This window comes from Corvus brachyrhynchos, unplaced genomic scaffold, assembly GCF_000691975.1.
Source record: "Corvus brachyrhynchos isolate BGI_N302 unplaced genomic scaffold, ASM69197v1 scaffold10, whole genome shotgun sequence".
Taxonomy (NCBI): Eukaryota; Metazoa; Chordata; class Aves; order Passeriformes; family Corvidae; genus Corvus; species Corvus brachyrhynchos.
Genome location: NW_008236180.1, coordinates 9,795,731 through 9,805,487, shown reverse-complemented (window position 1 = coordinate 9,805,487; position 9,757 = coordinate 9,795,731). Strand labels below are relative to the sequence as shown.

Genomic DNA, 9,757 nt, shown 5'->3' with positions numbered 1-9,757 from the left:
TGTGTATTTGTATTTTCACGCATCGGGGAAAGCCCAGCCACTGAAATCTGGCGCTGAAGTCATCCATGCACTGAACTCAGCACGCAATCTGTCACTGAATTAATTTGTGCCAAGATTTCAATCCAGGCTTACACTTGGGATCCTGATAGACCCTCAAATAAATATTATTGATTAGTCATCATTATTTTTTACTGTTGATATGCAGAAGGTTGTGGAGCCTTGCAGTTGGATTTCTACACAGTCCACTGGAAAATCTGTTTGATTATAGTGCTTATATTGGCAGCGAGGTACATCTTTATTGCAGGCTGAGGTTAAAGGCTCAGATTTTGTCAAAAACCCAAAGCAAAAGTGAAGCTGACTCCCCTGAACCTCAGAGCAGACAAATCCTCACCAAAGAGAGCAGCCAGGGATCTGGGACTGACTCTGGATTCATATTCCAGGAGATAAATAGGCCAGGCCTTGGGGTCCGAGTGGTTGTCCCAGCTTCAGCATCCTGCTGGTCTGGGTCAGAGGGATTGAACTGCTGGGCCTTGTGCATGACACACCCAAATCTGCTCAGGGGACACACAGTCACTAGTGCCAAACGTGAGTTACCTTCTCCCCCCTGCATTAAACGTGCCCGACCAACTCCAGCCCTGCTCTAAACTGATGGGAGCCAGGAAGCAATTAAAGCTCCTGCTCCTGCCAGATGATTGAGTGCTTGCAGACACAGATTCTTAAGAAAGTATAATAGAGAAAGTGCATTAGCAAAGTATTTGTGCCTTCATAGGAAATGAATATGGATGTAATTAAGAAAAGCTGATTTATGTGGAACTGTAAAGCCAAGGACATAAAATGAAAAATTCTCAGTAAATGTCAAGTCAGTGTTTTGTGGTGGCCAAAACAAGGCAAGGCGAGTACTGCAATGGTATTAAGGAACTGAGAATTAAAATGCCACTAAATAAATCCCTAGTCCATGAATATTTAAGACATTATATGGCGTTCCAAGCACCTGATCTCCAAAGATTATAGACCTGCTGTTCCACTGTAGTCTGTTACTAACATTTTGAGAACAGCAAGATCACAAGACTTTTTTTTGCTAGGAAAAGCCAAATGGTTTGCATGGTGTGTGTGGTGAAATGAGTGTTTGTATATCCCACTAAGGAGGAAAGCCTGGATGTTCTTAATGCTGCCCCTGTCCATGGGATCCATGGATTAGATCCTTTCAGAGGGGCTTCCTACAGGCAGGTGGGTGCAGGAGACTGAGATCAGTTTTTCTTCTCTCAGGCACTATTGTGGTGTCTGCTGATGTCCTGATGCCATGGAGCTCTTGGGTTTGTTTCTTTATAGCACTTTTTTTCTGATAAATCCATTACCTCTAAGCATAGTGAGAAACTTCACCTATTTACCTAAAACCTGAGTGTTGCCCTGTCACGTTTCAAACTTTCACACACTGCAGCATACAAAATACTCCTGTATTATGACCCTAATCGTATGTGAAAGCACCTTCCTCCAAATGTGATCTCATCAATAAATGAAGGAATTTTACCAGGTAATTTTCATAATTAAAAAGTAGCCATGGACCTTCTAAAAGCTAAACTCTAATTCACAGCAGTTACATGATGAATAATTCATATATTGGACTTCAGTTATACATCCCTACATAGAAATGAGGAAAAGATGAACTTCTTGAAGCTTAATTTGCATTCTAGCAAATGATCAGCATTATGTAAATTTAAATAAACATCTAAACCCTCATTATTTGGTCATTATAAACTTTGTAACTATTTTAAACTTAAAATAATGCTTTTTGCTATGAAACCTCCAAATGAGACATAAATAGATAAAACCTAGTTACTGCAGATTTCACTGGCCCTTAAATCCAGAGATTTATCTCTGTATATATTATTGCTCTGATTAGTCTGCAGCAAATGAAATTATATGTCATTTTCTTTAAAAAGTACAGGCAAATGTCACAAAATGTACAGTTCAGTCACTGTGATTCAGTTCCATGTGGATTCAAAACCTACAGCTACACCTTTTATTATTTTAAAGCAAGTTATATCTGAAACATTTGCTTTGGATAGTCAGCAAAGGAGAAACTATCAGAATCTGTAGAACTCCACTAGAGAACAGAGGAATAGCTCTAAAGCAGTCCACTAGAAAATAACCTTGACTGAAAGTTTTATTTTTTTTATCAATGTGATGACTCTGAAATATACATTTATCATTTATCTGCAGACTTTCTAGATTTTTTTCTAACATTAACAGCTGCATCTACTGTGCCAAAGGCATGCAGACAAACATGAGCCAAACAGGCAGCATTTTTAGGACACTTGTTGCTTCTCCTGTCACACCAATAATTTTCTGATACAGGTATCCACAAAATAAAAAAAAAGGAGAGGACATTTTTCATATAAATATATAAAGCCACTATCAGAATAATCTCATCCTCCTCCCTTTGATTGCAAGAGCTTCATAATTTCTGAGTTCTGGCTCTATCAAACCATGAAACAAAAACTTGTATTGCTCTGTTTGTACTTCCTTCCTCGGGATCTGGAGCAAATACAGACTTTGCATTGCAAACTGTTACTTGATACAAGGAAAAAATCTGAAATACCTTCCCTGAGGTGAACAGGGTCTCCTGTTCCCCTAAACCTGGTGAGAGTCCATTTCACAGGCTCTCATGTGCTCCTGGACACACACACAGAATACAAAATTATTCCACACATATGGTTCTCTTTCCTATCCAAAGAATATTCCTTCTTTCCAGTCTAGGCACAAACCACTGAGCTCTGTATTTCCTCTTAAACCACCCCAGCCATGAGCTGTTCTTTGTAGCTGCTTCATGACACACGTGTGCACGTGCTGAGGAAAGGAAGGACACTAATTAGTATCTATTTCAATTAATATCTACAAACCACAGGACAAAGACAGGACACATTCCAGGGGTTTTTTTTGTCCTTGCTTGTCTTTATTTCAAAATCATCTTTAGCTTCTGCTGAATAATGATTCATTTCCAAATGCAAAAGATCATTTAGCTTTGTCTTCTTTATTAAGACTTAATTATTTTTACAAAAATAGAAAAGCATTAGCCTTTATTAATTTTTAGTTTAACATATAGTTCATTTCTGCAGGAAGGAGCATTCTGGGCTGCAGAATGTTTGATTTATTGTTGATGGTTGTCTAATTGTTAGGTCATAGCAGGTCTCCTGGTCACCACACAAATTATCAAGCTTTTGCTATTATATGTTTAAATCTACACAGATGTCAGAAAATGTTGATCTGAAAAAGTTACTTCAGGATGAACTTTCAGGTTGTAGCAAACAAGGTCAAGAGCCCCTTTAAGAAGGAGACAATTTCATTGCCTCCCAGTTTGGATTCTCCATAGACACGGTCCACAAATGAAATGGGAACCTGTTGAAACAAGCAAAACTGTTTTTAAGGTTCAAAACCTCAATCATCAGAAATTCTGTGAACTAAAGAATGGCCTTTGAGCTAGAGCTTGTTCAGGCATGGGGAGGAGGCAAGCACCAGGCTGGCTTCCTTTGTGTCAGTTCTTACCAGGGCTTTAATGATGCCCCATAGCTGGGGAGCATGGAATTACTTGGTTTATCACCTTTAAAGCTGATCCAAAGACATTACTCAGTGGCTGGATGATACATCCAGGCAGAGCAAACTTAGCAGCTCACAAAGCCTCCAACATCTCCTTGTCAGCCAAATTGAGAGCCTTTGAGTCAGTGCCTCAGGAAGCACAAATCTGTCCCCACCACAAAACAGCTCAACCTCACCGCTGCCTGGGAGATGGCTTTGGAACATGACAGTGAGTATTGTAGAAACGAGAGCTCTTTTTATCAGTCTTGGGCCATTTCATAGATTATTTGCAGGATTTAAGGGCATTTAACACATTAATTTTGGTCTCCTTTATGACGTGACACTGTCCAGATGAACTCACTACTCATGAGATGCTGGGAACATTCTGCTTTCAGTCCTCTGACCACACACAAGGGACACATGACAGGACATTCTGCCAACCTGGTGTTAGAATATTCAAGCATTTCCATATATGTTTGTCTGCAAAATTGAATTACTTCAGGACTAAAATAAAGAACTGAAATTGCAAAAGGCATTAAAAAATTGGCTTGGTGTTTTGCTGGCAGTGTCAACCAGAAATCAGCTGGCAAGAGGAACACACAACCCCAGCCCCCTGCATGTGTGCCAGAGGTTCTCTCACATTTCCAGGAGGTCAGGCCAGGACAGAAGAGAACCCAGGACAAGAGGATGGGAAGAAGATGCCCAGAAAGGCAGGCAGAGAGACTCAGCAATGACTCTGCTGTCTTAGCAGAGCCACCTTGATGATCCCAGTGACAATCCTGGCAACTCCACACAGCTGGTCTACAGGGCATGGGCAGAAATCACTGAATATGGAGGCAGGGCAGGATGGCACAAGTGGCATTTCCTGACCAAGATAATAAATGGTTAACATCTCATCTAATGAGAGGGCTCCAGTGTTACTCTTGAGCACAGCAATTAAGCACTCTGTTGTTTCTGGACTTCTGCCTTCCTTGCTTCCTTCTATCATTGCTCTCAGAGGCAGCATTTTCCAAGGCTCTATTCCATGTGCTGGAGGACACCGCACACGTGGTGAAGTACAGCGAAAACAGGAGAGATGTGCATGCAACTCTGCAGGTACAGCCTGTGTCAGTTCTCATCAGCCATTTGTTCCTTTTAAACTGGCAGAGCTCAATCTCAACTTAGCTGAAGAAATATTTTTCTCTCACAGCCACATTTTACAGCTGCATCAAAACTCCCATTCTGCCTGTGGAGCTGCAGCAAACCAGGAGTTAGATGTGCAAGTGTCACCTCTTTTGGAATCCCAGTATTACTATCTGGATAATTACAAAATATATAAAGATCCTAAGTATTGATCAGGAAATAGTGTATAAATGTATTTGAAATGTCATTGAAAACTGTCCTCCTCTGGGAAGTGACAAGAAAAACTGGTAAAAATACAATAATCTTGTTCATATGAATGCGTCAGGATCTGAACAGTGTAAGCTTGTTACAGGTGTCACAGAGGAATCTGGAAGACAAGGCCAAAGGAGAAGAATGAAGCAGTTTTTCATATGTCAGAGAGAAATCCCTTCCCACATGTTAGGGAGGGAGCAAAGGAGGGAAGAAGATGCTCCCCAGGGAATGTACTGGGTGGCCTGGGGAGGGTGGTGTAAGTGCCCACCACAAACCAGCCCGTGCCCAGCAGGGACTGGGACACTGCAGCCCTGCAGCCTGTCTAGCAGGCTGAGAACTGCAAGACAAATACTTTATATTTGATGTCATACAACCACTACAGGCTGTCAGAGGTGACTGGCAGGGTCAAAACACAGGCAGCAGCCAGCAGAGGTACAAGCAACACAAGATTCTCAGGTTTTTTGAAGCCAGAGAAGTGTGTTTTACTCTTTTAAAATGTATATTCAATAAAACCTCATCTCAGCCCAGGTTTCAGTATCTTGATGCAGGTGAGGAGTTAATTCAGCAATCTTAGGAAGCAAAATGTGAATGCAGCTGGCTGTGGAGGCCAAAGAGCTTGGGCTCAAACTCCAGCTACAGACAGCACAGGGATGCTGTTCCACAAGCGAAAAAGGTGGAAGAAAAGAGCTGCTTTGTTGTGAGGAAATGCTCTACTCTGTGTCAGTGGAGAAATGCCACACATGAAGTTTGGAGAGAGAGAAGTACAAGCACCAGAATTCTCTGACAATTCATAGTCCTGGAAACGAGGATGAAGAACTGGCTCTGAGATTCTCCTGCAGAGAGATTCCCAGTGAATTATCTTTAAGGAGACCAGCAAGAGCAATTCAGTGAAATAAAAAAGGCAGCAGACTGCTGGAGATAGAGAATCTAACAATTGCTTGGAGTTTTTTCATTGACTGTAGACAGCACATTCAAAGAGTTTAGAAGCAGGAAGTTGTGATAGCTGAAAAGCTGGAAAATAACATGGCAATAATTGACAGAGAACAAATCTGAAATAGAATCAGGCTGCTGGAGAAAATTAAATGATTTGTAAAGACTTGAGTAGAGATGTCGATACAATAGGAAGCAGGGAAGAAAAGGCTCAGAGCAGCTCTGTGGTGTATTTTGACTTCTTTCCCTCCTTTGAAGAACCTTGCAAAATTGTGTGCTGCTAAAGAAATGGCAACAGGAAGAGGGAAGGATCTGAGAAGCACATCAGCCAGGGGAATAAATAACTGCAACTTCAGGTCTGGCATTCACCTGACAAAGCTGGAAAAAGAGAACTCCACACATGTAATTTCTTTATAGTAATTTGAAAATCTTGGCTGCTTCTTGGAAGTAGCCAGAAGTCAGCAATCTGTGTCTCCTTTAAAGGAAAGCACAATGTACTTATCCCAGCTTGCCCCATACCTCTCCAATGGTGTATCCCAGCTGTCTAGCCCGGACAATCATCTCCATCTGGAAGACGTATCCTTTAGAAACACACTTCTCCATTAGTTTCTGTAAGACTTCTTTTCTGTACAACCTGTACACAATTCCAAAGAAAATGAAACCTGAAGCACAATTTCTGGAATTTAGAAATCCAGACAGCGTGTAGGAATCTGAAGTGCAATCACTCAGCTCATTACGATTTATAAAACTCTCTAACGAGGTCATGGGAACAGCAGTTCTTGCAATCTAATCCACTACTTCTTCCACCCTTTCCAAACGATTTCCTAGTCCACAGTAAAGAAGGTCTGCTCTTACTCCAGTTCCTTGTCTAGCAGTTTCTTAATTTCCAGTAAACTTTAGGAATTACAAACCAGACCCATACCTGAAGCTCCCTGTTAGATCTGATGCCCCTGGTCTCAGCAAGACCTGAGTCAGAAAATTGGCTCCACGACTGTGAAAGAAAACATCAATGTTAGAGTTGTGTAGTGCAAAAAGATGGGCACTTATTCCAGCCATTAAAAACCAGGAAAAATCCAAACCCACTCCCTGTGATACCACCTCCAGATCAGACTGCAACACAGCTTGTGCTCCAGATTCTTTGCAGAATAAATAAATCACCATTAGCTTCTGCCTGTTCTCTGAAATCAGGTGCTGGAGAGGGGACTCCCCAGAAACTCCGTGATTCCCTGGGGGTCCCTGTAAGCCCTGCCAGGGCAGCCTCAGGTGTTCAGAGCAGCTGGACAGAGCCTTGGGTTGGGTGAAACCCCTCCCTGGTGCTCACTGCCACTGGAGCAAGGCCTAAGTAATCACTGATTGACACTGATTGTGCCACATCACTCTTAGCTTGTGACTCATGGCAGTGTCACCAGAGGGGTTTGGCAGGGCATTCGCTGGGGACAGAAAGGAGCACTCCAGCTGTGCAGGCTGAGCGTGTCCTTCACACCTGACACGCCTCAGAGTCGCAGCCCCTTCCCTGGATGATGGAACTGGATCTCTGTCCCAACCTGAGGCTACTGTTCCCATCCATTTTCCAAGTCCACCCATATCATTCCAGTCCTTCTTGGTGGATTTTAACCAAAGAATTTGCCAGTAGTGGGTGCTTCTGGTGTTTCATGTGATTCTGCAGTGCCCAGCAGGCACAGCAGTTCTGGGGACTAAAGACTCAGTTCAGCTTACAGGGATGGAGTACTTGGAATTATTATTTATAAATAACAAATTTCTGGGTAAAGAGCTGAAAAGTACTAACCTGATTAACTTTCTTTTCAAATCCCAGCCATACACTCCTCCATCTCCTTTATATCTTGTTCCAGATACAATATCAAAATTGCCTTCTTTCTGCTTTCTATAAACAATTGGTTTTATCAGAAAAACTGGAGGAATGTTTCAAAGTACAAATTTCAAAGTAAGAACAATCAATCTTCCAGTACAAAATCTGTATTTTACAGACTTTTGAACAAATAAGAAGAGAGGAAAGCAATAGTTAGGGTGGCTATGAACATTATTTAAACACCTGTTAATTGTTCTCTTATAAAGAGCTACTTCAGGGAAATCTTATAATTACCTTTTATCCAGTATGACATAGAATTTCATAGACTGCCTCATAAATAATTTATAAAGCACAACTTTCATACTAGAATTGGCACCTACCTGATAAACTCTGGAATAAATTTTGGCTGAAATGGAAGAAAAACAGATCAGAAAAAAGGGCAGGAGTAAAATAACAGCAACCACTGAAAAGTGAATTAGAACAGACAGTACCCACAGTACATAAAATCCAGCCTTACATGGTGGGAGAGGTCAGCATCCATAATAACGATGAAATTCCCAGTGGCATACTTCATTCCATGGATATAAGCAGTGCCTGATGGAAACAGAAATAACTTCCCTCACTCTTTTAACGTGGAAATGCACAGACAAACTTCGCTTGAGGAGTGGGTCACTACTTGAAATGTCATTTACAAAAGCACCACATGCACTTAGGAGGCACAGGAAACAGGACTCAGGTTCCAAATCATCACCAGTAGTTCAAACTCTCATTCTGTGCTCAGTGGATGCAGGGCAGGAGGGAGGATCAGGTTTGAGGTTCAGGGGAACATTTTATAAACACACTGGGATTTTCATATGTGCATTTTTTAAGCTTGTTTGTTTACAAGCAACTTGATGAAAACATGTTTCAGCTTTTGGGCTTTACAGTGATTTTTTTCTGGACCTTTATACACTGGATCGATCAAAGTATGCAGCAGATTTTTTTTTTTGTATTAATCAGAGTTAATAAGGACTTACCCAGGCCCAGCTTCCTTGCTCTGGGTCTCAGAAGCTACAGGAGATATAAAAAACACATAAATTACTTGACATATGGTTTTAAAAAAGACTAAAACTCCCCATATATTTTTTTTCTTAAAACAATCTTCATAAATTCAACTTAATCCAGAAATACTTTAAGAGGCTTAGCATTTATGCAATAACAGATTGGAGAAGTATCTGACTGCCACTAAGTAAATGACAGCTTCTTGTATATAACTGAGGGTTATGCAGTAAGATATTACATAGATAAAAATAATAAATAAAAAACTCCTGGTCTTGAGGAATGCAATGATTAAAAACAAAGCACGAGCCCAGCCCAGCTTTCATCTTTCCAATTTCCTTACTGCTGCAGTCAATTAAAATGAAATGAAATCTTATCCAAACCCCATCTTTTCCCCAGGCCTGCACCAAGTATAGCAACACCCACCAGTCATTGCTGAGGAGCACACAGCAATGCACTAAGTACTTACAACATTTTGCAAATATCAATTCACGATTTTGCGTATTTGTTCAGAATGCAGCATTATGAACTATCATGGTCTTACACTTGTCTAAAGTGGGGTACAACAAGGATGTAAAAAAGTGCAGAATCCAGGGAATCCATCTCAGTTCTCAAGGACTTATAGTACTTTCCAATACAACAACTACAAAAAAAAAAGTAAAAAAATTCCGAATACACAACTCACTATTTTATCTGATCCATATATTTTTTCCAGTTGCTGAGCAACTTCCTGTGTCCCATCCGGGCTTCCATCATCTATGATGATAATTTCAAAATCGATTCCACTGAAACAATAATTATTTCCCAATGAAATAATTCCCATGACATTATTTCCCATTTGTGCCGCCACCGTGCCACTTTATGGCCGTCTATTTCCCAGCCCTACAGACACGGCTGTCGCTCCTCAACCCCGTCCAAACGCCACACCGGGAGCGTTTATCCCGCTCCGAGCCCCGGCCATCCGCGCCCCGGGCTGTCCCGCGGCCGCTGGCGGGGCGCCGCCGGTACCTGTCGCTGAAGGTGTGCGCCCGCCGA

At 41.5% G+C, this 9,757-nt stretch overlaps 1 protein-coding gene across 1 annotated transcript; it reads right to left on the bottom strand.

The window, feature by feature from the left end:
• Positions 1–2,931: 2,931 nt before the first annotated feature.
• On the bottom strand, positions 2,932–9,756 carry DPM1 (dolichyl-phosphate mannosyltransferase subunit 1, catalytic; the record flags this gene model as incomplete). Its single annotated transcript, XM_008636530.1, has 9 exons — positions 2,932–3,396; positions 6,397–6,511; positions 6,800–6,868; positions 7,664–7,759; positions 8,065–8,090; positions 8,202–8,278; positions 8,701–8,734; positions 9,408–9,507; positions 9,731–9,756. Coding segments are annotated over 9 exons (648 nt in total), but the record flags the coding sequence as incomplete, so codon positions are not given.
• Position 9,757: the final 1 nt, after the last annotated feature.